The following is a 23,205-nucleotide window of genomic DNA, read 5'->3' on the forward strand; positions in this document are numbered from 1 at the left end:
CCCCTCACGGACGCCAAAGTCACCGCCTCAGCCGCCAAGGCCCTCGGCCCTCCCTCACCAGGTGCGCGCCGCCGGGACCCCAAGGACTTTGCCTGCAGCCGGCGGGCCCCGCGGCCTGACCCAACCCTCTCCCCTATATCTGGGCCTGCCTGCTGACTTCATAGAGGAGACCACGGTCTCCGCCGAACGCTCTGGTGCGGCGTCACAGAGCTAGTCGTGACGTCACTGGGGAGCCTTGGCAGTCTCTCTTATTCTTTCCCAGGTTAAAGCAAGGCAAGGACATCACAGCACTAACCAGAACACCCCGTCCAAAACTACACTCTGCGTAAAAGAATTTCTATCCCCCTTCCTGCTTTGTTTTTCTCCTTAGCACTTATTACTGACATGCTATGTGTTTTCTTTTTCCTCTTTCTTTCTTTCTTTCTTTCTTTCTTTCTTTCTTTCTTTCTTTCTTTCTTTCTTTCTTTCTTTCTTTCTTTCTTCCTTCCTTCCTTCCTTCCTTCCTTCCTTTCTCTTTTCTTTCCTTTCTCTCTTTCTTCATAACCTGTTACTCTCAGTACAGCAGTAAACTTTATGAAGGCAGGGATTTTTGTTCTGTTCACTACTGTATCCTCCAGCGCCTAGATAGGCCTAGCATGTGGTAGGTGCTCAAATATCTGTGAACGAATAAATGTTAAGGAGCAAGGGATCACCCACAGCGCTTCTCAATAAAGTCTTTTTAGTTTCTTAGTCTCTTTTGCTCTACAACCCTTCAGGCCCCTCCTCTCATCCTAGTCATTAGGCCAGAGAACTCTGACCTCAGGGATCTGTGGGTTCCTCTCCCAGACCCATATTCACCAGGGGTCTGTGGGGTGAGAATTCAGTACCCACCAATCTCCATACCCACACTCAGACCATCTGAGTCACCTAGAAGGGAATGAGGAATCACACATGATCACAGCCAAGAGACCAGATGTTCCCAAACTCCTGCTGTGCAACAGGATAGTACCAGTGCAGCTTATAGAAATTCAGGTTCCTAGGCACACCTTGAGATATTACTTTAGCATTTCTAGAGTGGGCGCAGGAATGTTCATGTATATTTTTTAAAAGATTTATTTATTATTTATATATTTTATTTATTTTTGGATGTGTCGGGTCTCAGTTGTGGCACGCAGGCTCTTCCTTGCGGTGCGCAGGCTCCCCTCTAGTTGTGGCACGAGGGTTTTCTCTTCTCCAGTTGAGGCGCGCGAGCTCAGTTGTTGTGGCATGCGGGCTTAATTGCCTGGAGGCATGTGGGATCTTAGTTCCCCGACCAGGCATCGAACCCACGTCCCCTGAATTGTAAGGCGGATTCTTTACCACCGGACCACCAGGGAAGTCCCAGAATGTGCATTATTTATTTGTTTATTTATTTATTTTTGGCTGCGTTGGGTCTTTGTTGCTGCACGCGGGCTTTCTTTTTTCTAGTTGCAGTGAGCGGGGGCTACTCTTCGTTGCGGTGCACAGGCCTCTCATTGCAGTGGCTTCTTTTGTTGTGGAGCACGGGCTCTAGGTGCACGGGCTTCAGTAGTTATGGCTCAGGGGCTCTAGAGCACAGGCTCAGTAGTTGTGGCGCACGGGCTTAGTTGCTCTGCGGCAATGTGATCTTCCCAGACCAGGGCTCGAACCCGTGTCCCCTGCATTGGCAGGAGGATTCTTAACCACTACGCCACCAGGGAAGCCCAGAATGTGCATTTTTAACAACCACATGTGTGATCCTGATTAGGGACCATACTTTGAAAAGCAGTGCAGTTCATCCTGTGCATATCACACAGCTAGGCAAATAGGTCCAGAAAGGGGAAAGGATTTTCCTGAGACCAAAGATTAGAATTCCAAAATCCTGCCCTGGAGTTCAGTACTCACCAGTAAACCACCAGTAAACCCCAAGTGAAGGACCTCTAGCTTTTGGATTAGAAGTGTTTTGAACACCTGCTATGTACAAGCTAGGGACACACATTCAATCACTCACTAATTCAGTAAATGTGTTGAGTGCCTACATGCTAATACTGGGAGCTCGGGGATTCATTTATTAATACATCCATTCGGGCAGTGTTTTGAGGGTTTGCAATGTACCAGACCCTGAGCTGGGCATTGAGGACAGTGAGGAGAACAAGGAACAACATGAGGTCTCATGTCCTCGAGTCCTCACAGGCTAGCAGAGACCAGCCTGGGGTCTGGCCCTCTCCCCTTGCCTCCATCCCCACCCTGTCGCAGCTCCCACCCTACAAGGAGGAGGCAGGAAGGAGGCTGAAGCTGGTGCAGGCAGGGAGGACTGAGCTGACCACAGGGACCTTACCCCTATCTCTCTGTCCTCCCACTTCCTCCCTACCCGTGACCCCCAGGCCTGCTGATTTTGTGTTTGACTAAAGGGCAGGGATTGATGAACCTGCTGGGTGAGTCCAGTGAGTCAGAGGCGATTCAGGTGGGTGGGCAGGTGGGCAGGAGGGCAAGCAGGCAGAGGCAGAGCCAGTGGCCCTGGGACAATGGCTCTGACTGTGTGTGTGCGGTGACTGACACCCATGACCGACAAGTGACGCTCAGCTTTCGAGGTGAGGTTTGCAGGGGTGCTCTGAGAATTTTTGGAACTGGGGCGCTCCAGTTCCTCCATTCCCCAGGCCCCCCACCCCATCCCTAGGCATCTCTACAGCCTGTCCCCTTTCTCCCCAAGCCCAATGTCTCCAACTCTCTGCTTCCCTCCCTCCCTATCTTCTATGTCTCTTTAAGGGTGAGTCCAGGGGGATTAGACCCTGGGCCAAGGGTGAATGGAGGGATGATTTTTGTGTGCGTGGGGAGGAGCTGATAAATGACTAGGTTCAATTCTGAGCAGGTTTTATCCAGAAAACAAGGAGAATTCACTGTGGTCAAGAAGCAGATATTGGTGAGGTCAGTGGGGTTGGATTCTGGATGGGGAGAAGCTGATCTGTGCCCCATCTGAGTCCATCCTGGGTTTGGGAGGTTTATTCCTGGCTTTGGGAGGTATAGTCTCAGGAGGTGGGCTTGGTTTCTGACTAGAGAGGTTAGACTCAGTTTGGGCAAGTCAGAATCAAGACTGGGGTGGATTAGTTCTTGATTGGTAGTTAGCCCCAGATCAGCCCTAGTTTGGGAGGGTTGGTTCCAGGTTTAGGAGATCAGTCATAGAGTTAGCTCTCAGTTTTTAGGGTTGGCTCCTATTTTAGGGTTGGGAATAGGCTCTGGATTAGGGGTCAGTGTCAGCCGAGCATTGGGTGTCACAAGGTCCCTCCTATTCCCAGCTGTTCCGTTGGCCACACTATGGGGCTCCACTGGCTGGGGAGTGACTGTCTGTACAGGTGGTCAACTGCAGCCGTGTGTTCAGCCCCAGGTGAGCAGGCCTGGGGAGCCAAGGATGCAAGTAGGGGTAGAGGGAAGCTTGCGACCATTCTCCGGGGTCATTCTTCTGCTTCATGCCACACCCCCAGGTCTCTGGGGACGCTGGTGATCTCCCTGCAGCAGCTACAGACTGCAGGGCATTTGGTGCTTCAGGAGGCCCTAGTGGATGAGAATCTGCGTGTGTCCTCGGTGAGTTCCGTCAGCCCCCAGCCTGCCACCCCCAAGCCTGAGAGTCCCTCTAGATAGAGGGTTCCATTTCTCCAAGGGGAAAACCCAGACCCAGACAGGAGTGGTAACAAGGCCCCTGAGCCAGGGCGCCTTTCATTACAGCCCCCAGGCCAAGAATCGGGTTCAGCTCTGAGGGCCAGGGTTGTGTGGCAAGGGGAGAAGATAAGGAGCTCCGTGCTGCTCCCTGACCCTGTACCAGGCGCAGCTCCTGTTGGGGACGAAGATGAACCTGGCTGGATTTTCCTGGTGTTTCATGGAGGGGCAGTACAGCCTGGTAGAAATGAACCTGGGTTCAAATCTCGAGTCCACCACTTCCCAGCTGAGAACTTGGACAAATTATTCAGCTTCTCTAGGCTGTTTCCTCACTTACCTTATGTGGAGTTGTACAAAATATCCAGCTTTTCATTCAGTCTGTTGTCATTCGTTGAGCTCTGATTATAAGCCAAGTGCAGTGCTGAGCAATGATGATTGAGTGGTGAACAAAACCAGATAAGGACTTGCCCTCTTAGAGCTCCGTATCTGAAGAGAGAGACAAACATTAAACAAATATTCACACAAATAAATGTAAAATTGCCACTGATGGGTGTTACAAAAGAGCTGGGAGAATGTATAACAGAGGGAGGTGACTTATTTGGGGTTCAGAAAAGGTTCCCTGAGGAAGTAATGTTTGAGCTTAGAATTGAAGGATACGATAGTAGATAAATAAGTGGGAGGAGAGAATGTTCCAAGCGGAAGAACCAGCATATGCAAAAGCCCAGCGCCCTGAGAGAGCATAACCAGGGTGCAGGGCAGGAGCAAACCCCATAAGGGATGGGGCTGGAAATGTTGGCAGGGGCCAGACCATGCAGAGCTGTGAAGGCCACATTATTGGGTTTCCAAGAGCGATGAGAGAATTTTGGAATTGTGTTGGCCCCCTTAAAGAGGTTACTTGCACCAGGTAAGCTCTTGATAGCTTATGAGTACTCACTATTATTAATGATCATAGAGGAACCACAAGTCATCAGAGATGCAGGCCAGGAGGGTCTCTGTTTATAGGTGGAGTAAAAGGCATTGTCTTTGGGCTTTTCTTAGCATCAGGGTAGTTTGAGGGGCCCAAGGCCTACTGTGTATCTGGTTTTAGATCCAGGTGGAGATTGACCTGAAGTACCAGCCCCCAGAGGGTGAAACTGGAGCCTGGGCAGAAGAGGACTTTGGAGCACCCATTCGGGACAGGTAACCCTCCCACCCACCCAAGGCCCAGGCAGGCCTTGGTAAGGGAGAAGTGGTACCCAATTCCACTGTGGATCTGCTGGATATGGTGACCCTTGGACCCGTGCTGCCCAGGTTGTAGCTCTGTAGTCAGGCCTGGCCCTCTCCTGTCATTTCTCCTTCTTCCAGCTTGGAGCTGATCATTCCCAATGTGGGCTTCCAGGAGCTGGAGTAAGTATGTGGGGATGACCTGGGATTACAGGGTCAGTCTTGGGATTGGGAGCCAGTGATGTGGGGTCAGTCCCTGGGTCTGAGATAAGTACTGGACCAATTCCAGGGTGAGAAGTCAGTCCTAGAATCAGGGGACAATTCTGGAACTAGAGGTTTCCCAGGTTAGGGGTCAGACCAAGGGGCAGGGGTGGGTCCTAGAGTCAGGGAAGTCAGAGATGGGTGCCCAGAGATGGGTGATAAGTCAAAGACATGTTCCTTGACAGCCTTTCCTGTCAGGCCTGGGGAGGCCCCGCTGGAGCGGTGGGCAGCGGCGTTGGGCCGCAGGCTAGCTCGAGGAGTAGGTCAGCAGGACGATGAGGACAATGAGCTGGAGCTGGAGCTGGAGGATGAGCCTGATGTGGAGCTTTCTGGCGTCGTGTTCAGCCCCCTCAAGAGGTAACTTGTACCCACTGAACACCTGCTCCCATAGCCTACCAGTGTGTCAACCTCACTCGCTCATACATGCAGGCCCATGCCTGTCCACCCTCACAAACACATGGTCTCAGGGTATGGGTGGGGAGTGGATATCCTGGGGTCAAGGGTCATTCACTCCTAGGCATAGACACTGCTACATTCACACACAGTTACACTGGCTCACACATGGCTTCTGGAACCCATGAAAGTGATGAAATCCTGATGAGGGCAAGGAATTTTGCCTCCTTTGTTCACTGCAGTGTTCCAGTGCCTAGAACAGTGTTGGTACATAGAAGGTGCTCAATCAATCTTTGCTGAATGAATGAATGGTTTTAGGGCTCCAGGAATGAGTCAAATTCTGAGTGTAGGGCTGAGATGGAGGCAAGATAAGGCCAGAGGGACTCAATCCAAAAGTTCAGAGGGAGAGGAGATCTTATCGCCAGCACCAAGCAAGGGTGTGTGTGGAGGGCGGGGTGGGGGGGAGGAAGTGAAGTGAGAGCTGACTGTAAGCCTCTCCGAAGCCAAGCTCGGGGCCTGGCCCGCGGGGATCCCTTCCAGGTATCCAGGGCCCAGGACTTCCAGGTACCACTCCCCCTCCAGGCCTGAACCCTTGGGGAATACCACCCGCCCTCCACACCCGTTCTTCCCTCGTACGGAGGCAGGCTTGGCTTCCTTTTCTCCCCCTTCCCCACGCTTTAGATGGGGGTCACGGTGCTCGAGGCCCGGAAGCTGGTGGGAGTCAACATTAATCCCTATGTGGCCGTGCGCGTTGGGGAGCAACGCCGAGTGACCGCCACGCAGCGCAGGACAAATTGCCCCTTCTTCAACGAAGTGGGTGCAACCAAGGAAGGGGGAGCCTGAGGGAATGGGCGGGACCCAGGATAAGAACGGTGGGGGGCGTGGCCTAGGTGGAAGCGAGCCTATTGGCGGGCCTGAAGCTAAGGGCTCTGCGGGGAAAGGGTGCAAAGAGGTGTGGTCTCCGAGTTGGGGGCGGTGGTGGTGAGGAAGGGTGGGGAAGGAGGGTGTTCTCTTTGCCAGAGGCAGGGGCCACCTGGCGTGAACCCTTCACGTATAACCTCTCACTTCTCTCGCTTCCCCACTTCAACCCAGTACTTCTTGTTTGAATTTCATGAGACACGGCTTCACCTCCAGGACTTGCTGCTGGAGATCGCGGTGAGGGGGGTAGGGGTGAGAGGTTTCCGTCAGAGAAGGGGAGATGCCGAAGCTCCAGGACTAACGCCACCTTTCCCCAGGCTTTCCATTCGCAGACCCTCCCCTTTATGGCCACCCGGATAGGCACCTTCAGGATGGACCTGGGCATTATCTTCGACCAGCCAGGTACTGAACCCTCCCCTCACTGAGACTCCTCTGCTCGGACAAGGGAAGCTGAACCTCTGGGCCCTGAGTCCAGTGTACTAACTTGTGAGACAGCAATCTCTTCCGACGTCTGACCTCCGCGCACTCCCGCTCCTCCCTCCTGAGCTGGACTTGAACCCCGGCCGTTGTCCAACACTCGGATCGCAGCCCCACGACCACCCTGCGCATCCCGCCGGTCTCCCCTGACCCCTGGTCCGCTCCTCCGTCCCCAGATGGCCACTTCTATCAGAAATGGGCTTCTCTGCACGACCCCCGGGATACACGCGCCGGGACCAAAGGCTTCGTCAAGGTCACTTTGTCCGTGAGGGCGCGCGGAGACCTGCCCCCTCCGCTGCCACCCCCGGGCCCAGGCCACAGTTCGGACATTGAGAAGTGAGCTGGGGTGAGATGGGGAGGGGAGACTAGGACGGGGCGTGGCCTCCGGGATGCGGAGACGGGGAGGGGCCGAGCCTCGGGCTTCTGGGCCCCTCAGCGCCCGGCTCCCCTAGGAACCTGCTGCTGCCGCGTCGGCTGCCAGCGGAGAGGCCGTGGGCGCGGCTGCGAGTGCGCGTGTACCGCGCCGAGGGGCTTCCGGCGCTGCGCCCCGGCCTGCCGGGCAACCTGGCCCGCGCCCTGCACGACCAGCGCGTCCTCATGGACCCCTATGTGCGGGTGTCTTTCCTGGGGCAGCAGGTAAGTCCCTCCCGTCCCCACTCGGCGGATGCCGAGGCCCTGATCCGCGCTGACCCCTCTCCGCCTGTCTTCGCCGCCGCGCTCAGGGCGAGACGTTGGTGCGCGGCGAGGCGACGGCGCCCGAGTGGAACGAGCTGCTGAGCTTCGTGGAGCTCTTGCCGCCGCTGACGCGCGGCCTTCGTCTGCAGCTACGGGACGACGCGCCCCTGGTCGATGTGGCCCTCGCCACGCACGTGCTGGACCTGAGGCAGATCTCGCATCTGGGCCGGGCGGGTGAGCGCATCTGGCCGACGCGTGCCGCCTCCGCCTGGGCCCTGTCTGCCCTGGGTCCCGCCCCCGACTACAAACCCCATCCTCGCGACCTAGCTCCGCTTAGAAAGTCAGGTCCACGCCACATAACAACCTTGCTCCAAGCCGGCTCCTTCCTTCGGAACCTCACCTGTCGCCCGCAGACTTCAAACCCTAACCCTCGGTTTGGCTCCGTTGACAAAATCCTAATTACAGCTGAATATCCAGTAATCACTCCAGCCCTGTTCTCCCTACAGATTTACACGCACGAAAACAAGCCCTGTCCACATTAACCTTTTACTCCGGACCCTTAGGGCGTCACCTGTAGCTCCACCCGAGTCCTGATTCCACCTCCAGGACTCTGGCTCCGCCCCTAGGGCATTTCTCCTGTCCGCAGCGCCTTTAGGAACAGAACAGGTTTAGAAGTGCTCCCAGGTCTTGGTCCACAGCTGTTGGTCCGCAGCTGTTCGCAGACTTCCCTTCCAGAGCAGCCGAGGCCCAATCTGACACCCCTCCCCCTTTGACCTTGCAGGAAATAATTACGGGTGTGGTGCATACACTGACCCAGTACCCACCTGCTCCATGCTTCCCTCCAAAACACTGTTTTTGTGTCCCCCACAGCGGGGTTTAACCCTACCTTCGGCCTGGCCTGGGTCCTTCTCTATGGCTTAACCCCCAGCAGGGGGCTCCGGGATGGTCCTCAAAGTCTCAATGAAGGGTTGGCCAAGGCATTTGGTTCTGCGGCCGCCTGCTGGTGCCTGTGTCCATCGAAGTGTTGGAAGGGAGAGCTGAACCTGAGCCTCCCCGGGCCCCACAGGGGTCCAGGTTGTCCCGGCTCATGGGAAAGAAGAAGAAAGCCAGGAGCAGCCAGACTCCAGCGGGGATTCAGCAGCACCCGGATGCCAGCTCCAGTGCTGATGCGCCTGAGATTCCTAGAGCAATGGAGGTGGAGGTGGAGGTGGAGGAGTTGCTGCCGCTGCCAGAGGTGGGGGCTGGAGTTTCGTAAAGGGGCAGGGTCACTCTCAGCTCTGGAGTGTGTAACCAGCTCCCAACCATGAAAAACACAGGGGTAGGGATTGTCTCAACTTGGGGGCCTGGGTGAAGACTGCAGTGTGTGTACACGTGTGCTCTTGTGTACAAGAGCTCATGTGGAAGGAGGAGGGCTGACAAATCAGAGGTGAGCCAGAGAGGACTAAACCCCGGGTCCAATGGGTTGGGACAACAAGGGGCAGAGGAAGGGAGATCACCAGCAGAGAATCTTCTAGGACTTGGTTGCAATGTCTTTCTGTGGGCTCTGTGGCCAAGCATAGCCTGGGCTGCAAACTGGGAGGGTGGAGGCTGACTCCAGCCTGACCCGCCTTTTCCAGAACGCCCTGGCGCCCTGAGAAGATGACTTGCTCTTCACTGTGCTCCTCAAGGCCACCATGATGGACCCCGCCATGGCCTCCCAGCCCATCAGCTTCGAGATCTCCACGGGTGCGTGGCCTAGCCAAAACCCCAAGGGCCATGGGTTTGAGGGTGGTCACTCTTGTTCCAGACTTAGGCCCCTGGAAGGAACAGTTGACCTTCAGTAAGGGGTGGGCTCTGACTTCTATTGAGGCAGAGGAGGTTGAGGGAGGGGACCCTCAGACTCTCAGCCTGGCACTCACTGACCCTTGCTGCTCCTGACAGGTCACGCAGGTCTCCGGAAGGAGCAGTTGAGCCGAGGGTCCAGGGCCGGGGAGGGAGCAGAGGGTGTGGAAGGGGAGGCACAGCCTCTGCTGGAATTGGAAGTGGGAGTCGGGCCAGTGGAGGAGGAGGAGCTGGGGACCCCTGCTCAGCGGCCTGAGCCCATGGAAGGCAGCGGGTGAGTGCTTCTTGTGGCTGCAAGAAAGGCACTGGGGGATTCCCAGCGGCCAGGACTGCCCCTCACAGACTCTTCTCCTCTCCATCCCGCCCAGGCCGTACTTCTGCTTGCCCCCGCGTCACCACAAGCCCTGCGTGCACGTGTGGAGCCGCTGGGAGGACCACTCGTGGAGCCTGCAGAGCACTAACTGCGTGCGAAAAGTGGCTGAGAGGCTGGTGAGAGCGAGGCGGGTACCCACAGGGGGAGTCCGGGATACAGGGGCTTTTGGGAACCTTGGCCTGTGAAGGGAGTGCTGGAGGGGGGCTAATGGGTAAAGCACCAGGGTTACTCACCACCTCGTTGGTGCAAGGCCCGAAGGCCAAAGAGCACAGCTTCTGGGAGAACTGAAGAGGCCAGAAATTGTGGGAGGCCGGAATTCAGAATTGTTGGACCCAGGAAGAACAAGAGTAGAGCTGCTGGGGGCCTGGCCTCACAGGTACGGAGCCAGTAGAGAGCTTGAAAAACTGAACAGAGAACTAGTTGGAGTCAAAGGGTGGGGCCAAGAGGTGCAGTTGTGAGTGGGCGGGGCCTCGGGATGAGGGTGTGGTGTAAAAGAGGTCGGAGTCTGACCTTCTCACCTGGTGCCGCAGAACCGGGGGCTGCAGGAGGTTGAGAGTCTGCAGCGCAGGCCCACTTCCGGGGCCTGCACACAGCTGAAGCAGGCACTGGAAGAGCTGGTGGCTGGGAGCTGAGAGCCTCCCCCTCCTTGCTGCTAACTCCAGGGTGCAGGAAACTCATGATGGCTCTCTGGACCCAAGGGCTCTGGAAACTGCGTTTGCTCAGCACTGTACAGAAGAATGAGGAGATAATTGTTGAGGGAACTTGATAGAAATTATTGGGGGTTAGGCCACTCCCCTCCAATAAACTCCCTTTTCCAAGCTCCTATAAGCTTATGCATTTCCCCCTCTCCTCAAATCTCCCCTGCTCTGTTCCTCCACACTCCTTCCAGCTAGTGACTTCCTTTCCTACTTCATGGAGAAAATAGAAGCCTCACCTTCCTCCATCCAGTCTACTGCCTTGCCAGCTTCTGCAACCATCTGCTCTCCTCTTCCTGCTACAGCAGAGGAGGTGACCTGCTCCCAAAGCCACAGCTGTGATCCTGATTTCATCTCCTCTCACCTACTGGAAGAATTAGCTCTGCAGTTGTCCACTTTCTCTCCTGCAGCATCAACTGGTCCCTAGTTACCAGGTCATTACTGTAACCACATGTATTTGTTCTAGTCACTTCCATCTTTGACCTTCACTACCCTGGATTCCATAACCTGTTCCAGGTACTTCAGTGTTTTTCTGATCCTCTTCTCAAAAGAGTTGTTTATCCATTTATTCCGTAATGTTTATGAGACTGACTATGCCAGACACTGTTTTAGGCACAAGAATAACAGTAAATAAGCATTCTTGTCTGCAAAGATTTCTGGAACTTACATTCTGTTGGGGGTGGAGGTTAAATGGAGACACAGATAATAAACATGTAAACAACAAGGCAGAAATATAAGAAGTACGATAAGGATAGTGTTAGGGAGAAAATAAAGCAAGGAAGTATTTCAGAGAGGCGTTGCAATTTTAGAAAAGGTGGCAAGAGGAGGCCATGGTGATGTTGATATTAAGAAGATGAAGGAGCAAGCCATGTCTGTAAGGGTGTTCCAGGCAGCAAAGAGAGCATGTGCAAAGGCCCTGAGGTGAAGCATGCCTGGTGTGTTTGAGGAAGACCAAGGGACCAGTGTGAGTGCAGCAGAGTGAACAGAGTAGCTGAGGCTGGAGGGTGTGGGGGAAAAGGAGGGTGATAGTGGGGAGAGGCATGTAGGAGTCATATAGGCCACTGTAGCGGCCTTGGCTTCTTCTTTGAGTGAAATGAGGAGCCACTGAAGGTTTTGAAAAGAGAAGGGATATGCTCTAATTTATCCTTAAAAAGGATCAGTGTGAGAGGGATGATATGAGAGGAAGCAGAGAGATTACTAAAGAGGGCATTGTAATAATTCAGGTGACCAATAATGATGAAATGAATCTAGGGTGGTTGCAGTGGATACAGGGTGATGGGAATGGATTCAAGAGTAGTTGAGACTTTGGAGGTGACACCTCAGGACTGGCTAATGAATAGGCTTAGGGGAGGAGGAAAATGTGCAGAGGAGAGTCATGAATGACTCCCAAGATTTTGACTTGCACAGCTATGTAGATGGTGCTATTTACTGAGCTATGGAAAACAAGAGAAGGAGAAGTTCTGATGGGAGTGGAGGGGATATCAGAAGCCCCTTTTTGGACATGTTAACTTTTTTAAAAATTTCTTTATATATTTTTATTTTTGGCTGCCTTGGGTCTTTGTTACTGCGCGTGGGCTTTTCTCTAGTTGTGGCAAGCGGGGGCTACTCTTTGTTGCGGTTCCCGGGCTTCTCATTGGGTGGCTTCCCTTGCTGCAGAGCACGGGCTCTAGGTGCGCGGGCTTCAGTAGTTGTGACACTTAGGCTCAGTATTTGTGGCTCACGGGCTCTAGAGCGTAGGCTCAGTAGTTGTGGTGCATGGGCTTAGTTCCTCCGCGGCATGTGGGATCTTCCTGGACCAGGGCTCGAACCCGTGTCCACTGCACTGGCAGGAGGATTCTTAACCACTGCGCCACCAGGGACGTCTCTGGACATGTTAACTTTGAGATAGATGCCTGTTAGTCTTCTAAATGGATATGTCTGCCAGGCTGTTAGCTATAGGAATTGAGCTCTGGAGAGAGTTCAGGGTTAGAAATGTAAAATTGGGGGGTGTTAATATGTAGATGGGATTGGATAAGATCACCTAGGGAACAAAAAAAAAAAAAGAAGGAAAAATCTGGACTTCCTTCCTTGGTGGTCCAATGATTAAGATTCTGCACTTCCAAGGCAGGGGGCCTGGATTCGATCCCTGGTCCACATGCTGCGCGGTGAGGCCAAAAAAACCCCAAACAAACAAATCTAAGGACCTGGCAAGCTCCAGCATTTAGAGGGAGGGTCGAGGAGGAGGACTCAGCCAAGGACTTGGTTGTTGGTCACTTTTCTGTCCTCATCTTACTCAACCTTTCAGCATCAGTGGACACAGTTGACCCCACCCTCCTTCTTTAAAGAATCTCGTGTTGATTTCCATACCGCTCGTTTTCCTTCGGCTTTCCTGGCCATTCCTTCTCATCTTTTTTGCTCGCTCTCTATCTTCTTTACCTCTGAATGTTCCAGAGGTTCATATGGGTATGTCTTAGGGCTTCACTGTAAGGCTCTCTTCTCTGTCTACATTCTCTATGTCTCCAAAAGAGCAACCAACTTTAATCCAATTTAATTCCTTGCTTGATTTTCTATAAGGTGCAATTAAACTCTTTCCATTTTCACTTTACTGAAATTATTTTATTACTAAAATTATTCTTTGACAGGGAAATTTCAATGAAAGATTTGTCCAAATCATATTTCATTTTTTTAAAAAACAGAATTATTATTTATTTATTAAAAATTTTTTTTTTCTCTTTTGGTTGCATTGCATGCGGGATCTTAGCTCCCCAACCAGGGATTGAACCCGTGCCCCCTGCAGTGGAAGCGCAGAGTCTTAACCACTGGATCACCAGGGAATTCCCTGTATTTCACTTCTTGTAGCTTTATCCAGTGTGATCTGTGTGTGGGTGTGTGTGTGTGGGGGGGGGGGTGCTATTATTTCTACTGGATCTAATTTCCCTGAATCCAATTTTGTGGATCTAAATCTTGTCAAGAAGATTTTTTTCTTCTGTCAATTTTTAATCAATAGCAAATGTTAATAAGTGCAGTTTTTATTTTTTATTTATTTATGTATCTGGCTGAGCTGGGTCTTAGTTGTGGCATGCGGGATCTTTAGTTGCAGCATGAGGGATCTAGTTCCCTGACCAGGGATCAAACCCGGGCGCTCTGTATTGGGAGCGCAGAGTCTTAACCACTGGACTACCAGGGAAGTCCCAATAAGTGCAGTTTTGTTTTTTTTAAATTGAGGTATAACTGACATTTAAATAGGTGCAGTTTTGACTCTTGTCAGTTTTATTTTGTGTTATTTTATGTCAGATTATTTCTGCCAATAGAAGTCTTGGAGCAAAGAGCATTAGTAAGTTAAAAAGATAAGCTCTGGGAGCAGTATTAGGTGAAAAATCCTTGGAGTCACTTATTTTATATATTTTTGAAAATTTCCATAATAAAAAGTTAAGACATCATTAGGGGTCAAAAAGGGACCAAAATATCATGTTTCAAAAAATCATTTTACTTTACCTGGCAAATATTCTTTGAGGATCTATTAGGTGCCAGGCCCTGAGGTTACAGTGGTAATCAAAATGAAGTCCCCGCCATGCCTTACTTTTTTTTTTTTTTAACGTATTTTTTGAAATAAATGTATTTATTTTTATTTTTGGCTGCATTGGGTCTTCGTTGCTGCGTGCAGACTTTCTCTAGTTGTGGCGAGTGGGGGCTACTCTTTGTTGCAGTGTGCGGCCTTCTTATTGTGTGGAGCACGGGCTCTAGGCTCGTGGGCTCAGTAGTTGTGGCTCACGGGCTCTTGAGTGCATGCTCAGCAGTTGTAGCACATGGGCTTAGTTGCTCTGCGGCATGTGGGATCTTCCTAGACTAGGACTCGAACCCGTGTCCCCTGCATTGGCAGGCGGATTCTTAACCACTGCACCACCAGGGAAGCCTCATGCCTTACTTTCTATTTGGAGAGATGGATAAAGTAGAGTATGAGGGTGGAGAAGGTAGCAGGGACTGTTTAGAGGGAATGACCTGGGAAGATCTGTGAAGAGAGAACATTTGAGCAAAGACCTGAATGAAGAAGGGGAGAGTGAGCCATGGAAAGATCTAGGGCCCTGACATTCCAGCAGAGGGAGCAGCTAATACAAAGGCGCTGAGGTAGTAATGGGCTTGGCATATTCAGGGAGCAGCAAAAAGGCCAGTGTGACTGTAGGGCTCTGTGTGAGGGGAGAGTAATATTTGGTGAAGACAGGGAGATAAAGAGAAACAGAGCATGTAGGGCCTTCTAGGCCATTTAAAGAATTTTATTCTGGGGGTTCCCTGGTGGCACAGTGGTTAAGAATCCGCTTGCCAATGCAGGGGACACAGGTTCAAGCCCTGGTCCGGGAAGATCCCACATGCCGCGGAGCAAGTAAGCCCGTGAGCCACAACTACTAAGCCTGTGCTCTACAGCCTGTGAGCCACAACTACTAAAGCCCGCGCACGTAGAGCCCGTGCTCCGCAACAAGGGAAGCCACCGCAAAAAGAAGCCCACGCACCGCAACAAAGAGTAGCCCCTGCTCCCCGCAACTACAGAAAGCCCGCGTGCAGCAATGAAGACTCAACGCAGCCAAAAATAAAATAAATAAACTTTTTTAAAAAAGGAATTTTATTTTTAACTCTGAGATGAGAAACTTCTGGAGAGGAGTGAAATGGTCTGGAAAGCATTGAAAAGCTCATTCTGGATGCTATATTGAGAACATTCTGTAGGAGAGAGGGTAAGAGTGGACGTGGTGAGAACAGCTAGGAGGGTGTTGCAATAATCCTGGTGAGAAGTGATGGTGGCTTGGACTAGGGTGGTCCTGGAAAAGGGGGAAAGTGGTCAGATTTCGAATATATTTTGAAAGTAGACCCTAAATGATAGGCTGATGGGATCGATGTGGAATGTGAGTGAAAGAAAGAGCAGTGAAGGATGACTCGGAAGTTTTGAAGTGAAGCAGGGGTCGTTTTCAGGGTGGGGGCCTGGGGCGGTCATTGGAACTCACGCACTTGGTTTGAGCATGTAATGTTTGAACTATCTTTGGTCAATGTTGGAACTGTCAAGTACAGCCCATGTGAGCCTTTAACATGCATTTGAATCCTCCAGGGTATAAAAATGCAGATTTCTGACGCAGCAGGTCTGGGGTGGGGCTGAGATTCTGCGTTTCTAAGTAGGTAATACCAATGCTGTTGGGCCTGGGCCACACTTTGAGTAGCCAGGGCAGTGAATAGTTAAATCCTAGTACATTCTGGGTCTCCAAAGTGAGGCTGGCCTTGATGAGTTGGGGAGTGGTTCAAATATAGAATCCATCCTTGGCTGAGGAAGGATGCCTCCTTGAGAACAAGACTGAGAGGAGCTGTGACGGAGGCTGGGCATGGGAGGCCTGCTCTGAGGGAGGTGGCCCCTAAGGGTCAGTGTTCCCTCCTTTGACTCCCACCTGCCACGCCCACTCCTGCTCTTGCAGACAGTTTTGCCACGGTGCTGAGCACAGGACAATGACTCGGCCCAATGCGCTGGATCGATGCAGATGCCGAGGGAAACAGCTGGTGTATAGCCTGGCACAGTCTGAAGAAGGGGGATCAGGGGCACCCAGCAGGGACCCTCTACTCATGTTCTCTTCCTGCCCTTTCAGAACCTGTTGGCAAAGCAAGGACTGCGGCTCCTTCGGGGCCTGAGACAGGGCAACGTGCAAGAGAAGGTGGCACTGGCCAAGAAGCTCCTGGTGAAACTGCGCTTCGTAGCCCAGGAGGTAATGCCTCGCCCACCCATTTCCCCACCCTGAATACCCTTTCTCCTAAGCCTACCAGAGGTCTTTGGGCAGGGGTGACCTAACATTTGTCCTGTGGATTGATACCAGGCCATGGGACCTGTTGCTCTGAGCATAGGACTAAGCTCCATTTGGAGCTGCTAAGGGTGACGACGTACATTCTAGGGCCCAGCAGGGATACAGGGAACATGTAAGATCTCTTTGGAAGAAGGTTTGAGAGTACATTTCCTTGGCATGATTTTCCTGGTCTGAAGCTCTGAACACAACACATGGGAAGGGTAAAGGAAGTTCACATTTATAGAAAGCTTCCTTTGCTAAGCATCTGCATGTGTTACCTAGTGTGACTCAACAACCTTGGGAAGATGTTACCCCATTTGACAGGTGCAGAAACTGAGGCTTAGAGAGGGAAAGTGACTGATCCACCATGTCATAGCTGGTTAAGTGGCAGAGCTAGAATTCAAAGCCAGTTCTGCCCCACTCTGAAGCTCAGTCATTCCCAAAGGCACAGAAAGTTTTGACTGCTGGGGCCAATGTGTCCTCAGGGTCAAACAGTGAGGAGTTTGGATATTGGTCTCAGATCTCGAAGGGCATGTTGGAGTTTGGCAAGTATGAAAGAATGGAGAGCACGTGCAAAGGTGCAGCTGGAAGGCAGAGTAGTGGAAGGAGATACAGAATAGAGACCTTATTAAAGTGAATTTTAGTGCAAAATTATTTTTTTTTTAATTTTTTAAAAAATTAATTAATTTGTTTATTTTTGTCTGCATTGGGTCTTCGTTGCGGTGTGCGGGCTTCTTACTGCGGTGGCTTCTCTTGTTGCGGAGCACGGGCTCTAGGCACACGGGCTCAGTAGTTGTGGCTCGTGGGCTCCAGAGGGCAGGCTCAGTAGTTTTGGCACACGGGTTTAGTTGCTCCACAGCATGTGAGATCTTCCCGGACCAGGGATTGAACCCGTGTCCCCTGCATTGGCAGGAGGATTCTTAACCACTTCTCCACCAGGGAGGTCCCAAAATTACTTTATTTATTTGGAATGAAAACCTTCTATTCTCAGCTGACATTTAAAAACATTTTCTGATTTAAATATGCCTCCTGAAATAATATAGGTTAGTTTTGCTATTTTTCAAACTTTGTATAATACTGTTTATATTATTTTGCTTTTTTTTTAACTTAATATTATGTTTGTTGTATGTAGCTGTAATTTGTCCGTTTTCATTGCTGTATAATATTCCACCGTATGACTATACTATAATTCACTTATCCATCCCACTACTGATGGATATGTGTGTTGATTCCAATGGATGGTGATTAGAAACAATGTTTCCAAGACTATTTTTATACATGTCCTGGGTGTAAGTGGAAGAGTTTCTCTAGGGCAGTGATTCTCAAACTTTTTTGGTCTTAGGACTCCTTTACAGCCTTAGTAATTACTGGGGACCCAAATGAGCTTTTGTTTATATAGATGTATCTACTGATATTTCCTATTATATAAATTAAAACTTAAAAAATTTTAAACCTGAGAAATAAAAAATTATTTATTAATTCATTTAAAATAACAATAGTAAACCTATTGCATGTTTTTTTGTATATTTATGTAGGGAAACATAAATATATTTTTAGAAAAATAAGTATATTCTCCAAAACAAAAAATGTAGTGAGAACAATGGCATTGCTTTACATTTTTTGCAAATATCTGGCAAAGAATTTTTATACTCTGTTATATTAAAATCCATTGGTCTGTCTTGCCCTTTGAATGGATCTATTATCCTTGAATGACTTTGAATCATCATACATAGGTCATTTGGAAATTTGATTCCCTGAATTATGCATACTTTCCAAATGTTCATGCATTTCATTATAAAGTATTAAGAAATCACCTTCATTAATATCATTACCAATCTCATTAGAAAAATCTTTAAGTGTTGGCAAGCTGTCAAGCTTACAATGGCTGATACAAGAGATACAGTTTTTCCAAAATTGTAATTTTCCATTTTGTTTTGTTCTTAATCCTGGAGGAAAAGCTTTCATTCTTTCACTATTAAGTATGATGTTGGCTGTGGGTTTTTCATAAATGCCTTTTATCAGGTTGAGGACGTTAACTTCTGTTCTTAGTTTTCTGAGTGAGTATGGTTTTTTTTTTTATCATGAAAGGATGTTGAATTTTGTCAGATGCCTTTTCTGCATTAGTTGAGATACTCATTTGTGTTTTTTCCCTTTGTTCTATTATTGTGGTAAATTACATTGATTGATTTTCTTAGGTTGAACCACTCTAGCATTCCTGAGATAAATCCCACTTGGTCATGGTATATAATCCTTTTTACATGCTGTTGGATTCAGTTTACCAATATTTTGTTCAGAACTTGTTCCTAAGGAATATATCTATATTCATAAAGGATACTATTCTGTAATTTCCTTTTCTTATGGTGTCTTTGTGTGTTTTTCATATCAGGGTAACGCTGGCCTCACAGAATGAAATAGGAAGTGTTCCTTCCTTTTCTGTTTTTGGGAAGAGCTTGAGAAGTATTGGTGTTAATTCTCCTTTAAAAGTTTGGTAGAATTCATCAGTGAAGCCATTTGGTCCTGAGCTTTTCTTTGTTGGGAGGTTTTTGATTACTAATTCAATCTTTTTACTTGTTTTGTCTGTTGAGATTTCTATTTCTCCTTGAGTCAGTTTAGATACATTGTATGTTTCTAGGAATGTTCTCATGTTCATTTCTTTTTTTAAAAAAATTAATTAATTTTTTTTGGGCTGTGTTGGGTCTTCCTTGCTGTGCGCGGGCTTTCTTTTTAGTTGCTGGGAGCGGGGCTACTCTTCGTTGTGGTGTGCAGGCTTCTCATTGTGGTGGCTTCTCTTGTTGCTGAGCACGGGGTCTAGGTGTGTGTGTTTCAGTAGCTGTGGCACACGGGCTCAGTAGTTGTGGCTCGTGGGCTCTAGAACACAGGCTCAGTAGTTGTGGCACACGGGCTTAGTTGCTCTGTGGTATGTGGGATCTTCCCGGATCAGGGCTCGAACCAGTGTACCCTGAGTTGGCAGGCGGATTCTTAACCACTGCGCCACCAGGGAAGCCCCTCATGTTTATTTCTGATTTTAGGTACTTATATCTTGTCTTTTTTATTCTTTGTCAATCTAGCTAAAGGCTCATCAATTTTGTTGATTTTTCCAAAGAAACAACTTCTGGTTTCATTGATTCTTTTGTTTTTCTATTCTCTAGTTTATTTTTCTCCACTCTAATCTTTATTTACTTCCTTCTGCTAGCTTTGGGTTTAGTTTTCTCTTCTTTTTCTAATTCCTCAGGGTATATAGTTTGGTTATTGACTTGAGATCTTTTTTTAAATAAATTTATTTATTTATTTGTTTTTATTTTTGGCTGTGTTGGGTCTTTGTTGCTGCGCATGGGCTTTCTCTAGTTGAGGCAAGCGGGGGCTACTCTTTGTTGCAGTAGGCGGGCTTCTCTTTGTCGTGGCTTCTCTTGTTGCAGGGCATGGGCTCTAGAGCGCAGGCTCAGTAGTTGTGGCGCATGGGCTTAGTTGCTCTGTGACATGTGGGATCTTCCTGGGCTAGGGATCGAACCCCTGTCCCCTGTATTGGCAGGCGGATTCTTAACCAGTGTGCTACCAGGGAAGATCCTCTTTCTTCTTCTTATGTAGGCATTTATAGCTATAAATTTTCCTCTGAGCCCTATCTTTGCTGCATATCATAAGTTTTGCTATGTTACGTTTTCATTTTTGTTCATCTATAAGTATTTTCTAATTTCCTTTGTGATTTCTTCTTTGATGCAGTGTTTAAGAGTGTGTTGTTTAATTTCCACACATTTGTGAACTTCCTAGTTTTCTTTCTATTATTGATCTGTAGTTTCATTCCACTTTGGTCAAAAAAAGATACTTTGTATGATTTCAATCTTATGTATTATACTTGTTCTGTGACCTATATGGTCTATCCTGGAGAATGTTCTATGTGCATTTGAGAAGAATGTGTATTCTGCTGTTGTTGGATGCAGTGTTTATATATCTCTGTTAGGTCTAGTTGGTTTATAATGTTGTTCAAGTCCTCTGGTTCCTTAATGATCTTCTGTACAGGTGTTCTATCCACTATTGAAAGTGGTATATTGCAGCCTCCAATCACATTTTTTAATTCAATTATTTCCATCTGGCTCCAGTTTTCTTATGTTTGTTGAAATTATCCATTTTAAACTCTGTACTTTTCCCACTAGATCCTTTAGAATTTTTATCACAGTTATTTTAATATTGCTGTCTAATAATTCCAACATTTCGGTTATCTGTGGGTCTACTTCTATGGATTATTCCTGTCTTGACCATGGGTCACATTTTTTGCTTTTCCTATTCTTATAATTTTTCATTATGTGTCTGGAGTTTTGTATAAAAGAACAGTAGAGGCTAAAATAAAAAATATCTCCAGAGAGTTTTGATGAAGTCTACTTTAACTAATTTTTCTTTTACGTTTATTGTTTTCTGTTACCTGTGTAAGAAAATTTTACTACCTCCAAGCCACAAAGATATTCTCCTATGCTTTTAGGAGAATAAAGATAGTCCCCTAAAAGTTTTATGGTTTTAGATTTTACATTTGGGTCTCTGACTGTTCTCAAGTTAGTCTTTGCATGTGGTGTAACATATGGGTCAAAATTCTATTTTTAAAATATGGACATTGAGATAGTCTAGCACCATATGTTGAAAAGATTTCTTTTTCCTGTTGAGTTGCTTTGGCTTTTTAATTGAAAATCAGGAGGCTGTATAAGTTCCTCTGTTGAATTTTTCATTTCAATCATTGTACTTTTTTTTTGCTTTGTTTTGTTTTTCTTTTTTTAAAATTAATTAATTAATTATTTTTGACTGCGTTGGGTCTTCGTTGCTGCACATGGGCTTTCTCCAGTTGTGGTGAGCAGGTGCTACACTTCATTGCGGTGTGCGGACTTCTCATTGTGGCGGCTTCTCTTATTGATGAGCACGGACTCTAGGCATGCGGGCTTCAGTAGTTGTGGCACGCAGGCTCAGTAGTTGTGGCTCGCGGGATCTAGAGCGCAGGCTCAGTAGCTGTGGTGCACGGGCTTAGTTGCTCTGCAGCATGTGGGATCTTCCTGGACCAGGGCTCGAACCCCTGTTCCCTGCATTGGCAGGCGGATTCTTAACCACTGCACCACCACGGAAGTCCCTGCACATTTTTTTTTAATTAATATATTTTTAATTGAAGTATTGTTGATTTGCAATGTTGTGTTAACTTCTGCTACACAGCAAAGTGATTCAGTTATACATATATATATCCCTGCACTTTTTATTTCTGTAAATTCTATTTTTTTCAAATCCACTGTGTTATTTTTCACCGTTTATTATTCCCAGTAAGTATTTATCAGGTTTGTCTTTTGTTTCATTTAAGAATAGTAAGCGGAGCTGTTTTTATAATGTCAGATGATTACAATAGTCAGTTTGGGGGGGTTTGTTTTCACTCTCTGTTTCTGCTGATACTTCCTCATGGTTGTTTCCTTCTGTGCTTAGTTGCTTTAAACTGTGAGCTATTCATTGTAGTTTCCTCAAAAAATTATTTGTGGGACTTCTTTGAGTCCTGGAATAAAGGTACATTCTTCCAGAAGACATATGACTTTGCTTCTGCCCTTGATCACCTTAAACTGAAATTTGATGTTTAGCAACACCCAGGCACAGTGAAAAAAATTGGCTTGTGGTTATTCTTTTCAGGGACAATTTCCAACTTCCACTACACTCAGCCAGACAACTCTCTTTGTTGATCACTGGATGTGAGAGAGTGGGGCAGGTTCAGTTATGGTTTATCTTTATCCTGAAGGCGTGATTCTCTGGGGTTCTAGTTTTTAGGGAGGGGAGATATCTCCTATGAGACTCCTGTTCTGAATGGTATCTGAGCTCTTTATATTGTTTTTACTCACTGCCAGGTCATGAAAAGCTCAGGGTTGCCAGGTTTGGCAAATGCCCTTGTGGCAAAAGTTGCTGAAATGCTCTGTTAACTTCTCTGGATTCCTATCTTCATTCAGCGCTTGGTATGATAATTCTTCATTCTTATTATCTCACCACTGCCTTTAATAAATATTTAAAAATATTTTATCAAGTCATTTTAGTTGGTTTTAGTGAGAGGTAGGTCTTAATTCCTAGCTCATGATATTACTGGAGATGGAAGTCAGGCATGATGATTTTTTTTTGATAATTTTAAAAAATATTTATTTTATTGAAGTATAATTGATTTACAATGTTGTGTTAATTTCTGCTGTACAGCAAAGGGATTAAGATATATATATACATATATTCAGATGTGTGCATATATATATTCTTTTTCATATTCTTTTCCATTATGGTTTATCACAGGATACTGAATATAGTTCCCCATGCTATACAGTAGGACCTTGTTGTGTATCCATTCTATATATAATAGTTTGTATCTGCTAATCCCCAACTCCCAATCCATCTCTCCCCTACCCCCCCCATCCCCTTGGCAACCACAAGTCTGTTCTCTATGTCTGTGAGTCTGTTTATGTTTCATAAATAAGTTTATTTGTGCAGTATTTTAGATTCCACGTAAAGGTGATATCATATGGTATTTGTCTTTCTCTTTCTGACTTACTTCACTTAGTATGATAATCTCTAAGTCCATCCGTGTTGCTGCAAATGGCATTATTTCATTCTTTTTTATGGCTGAGTAGTATTCCATTGTATATGTATATAACATCTTCTTTATCCATTCATCTGTTGATGGACATTTAGGTTGCTTCCATGTCTTGGCTATTGTGAATAGTGCTGCTGTGAACATTGGGGTACATGTATCCTTTTGAATTAGAGTTTTGTCAGGATATATGCCCAGGAGTGGAATTGCTGGATCATATGGCAACTCTATTTTTAGTTTTTGAGGAACCTCCATACTGTTCTCCATAGTGGCTTCACCAATTTACATTCCCACCAACAGCATAGGAGGGTTCTCTTTTCTCCACACCCTCTCCAGCATCTGTTATTTGTAGATTTTTTTAATGATGGCCATTCTGACTGGTGTGAGGTGGTACCT

The 23,205-nt window shown here is 47.9% G+C and overlaps 1 protein-coding gene across 1 annotated transcript in view; it reads left to right on the plus strand.

The window, feature by feature from the left end:
• Window positions 1–3: 3 nt before the first annotated feature.
• Window positions 4–23,205, plus strand: part of LOC137750342 (fer-1-like protein 4) — a gene marked incomplete at its 5' end in the record, with an annotated part of 46,996 nt that continues 23,794 nt past the window's right edge. The window contains 20 exon segments of the mRNA XM_068524732.1: window positions 4–61; window positions 2,846–2,901; window positions 3,270–3,358; window positions 3,456–3,555; window positions 4,715–4,806; window positions 4,972–5,013; window positions 5,290–5,448; window positions 5,988–6,048; window positions 6,166–6,297; window positions 6,577–6,709; window positions 6,712–6,804; window positions 7,056–7,215; window positions 7,332–7,515; window positions 7,602–7,788; window positions 8,425–8,520; window positions 8,523–8,788; window positions 9,171–9,279; window positions 9,475–9,649; window positions 9,744–9,864; window positions 16,041–16,157. Coding sequence (XP_068380833.1) covers window positions 4–61; window positions 2,846–2,901; window positions 3,270–3,358; window positions 3,456–3,555; window positions 4,715–4,806; window positions 4,972–5,013; window positions 5,290–5,448; window positions 5,988–6,048; window positions 6,166–6,297; window positions 6,577–6,709; window positions 6,712–6,804; window positions 7,056–7,215; window positions 7,332–7,515; window positions 7,602–7,788; window positions 8,425–8,520; window positions 8,523–8,788; window positions 9,171–9,279; window positions 9,475–9,649; window positions 9,744–9,864; window positions 16,041–16,157 — 2,430 coding nt within the window.

Source organism: Eschrichtius robustus, chromosome 16 (assembly GCF_028021215.1).
Source record: "Eschrichtius robustus isolate mEscRob2 chromosome 16, mEscRob2.pri, whole genome shotgun sequence".
Classification (NCBI taxonomy): domain Eukaryota; kingdom Metazoa; phylum Chordata; class Mammalia; order Artiodactyla; family Eschrichtiidae; genus Eschrichtius; species Eschrichtius robustus.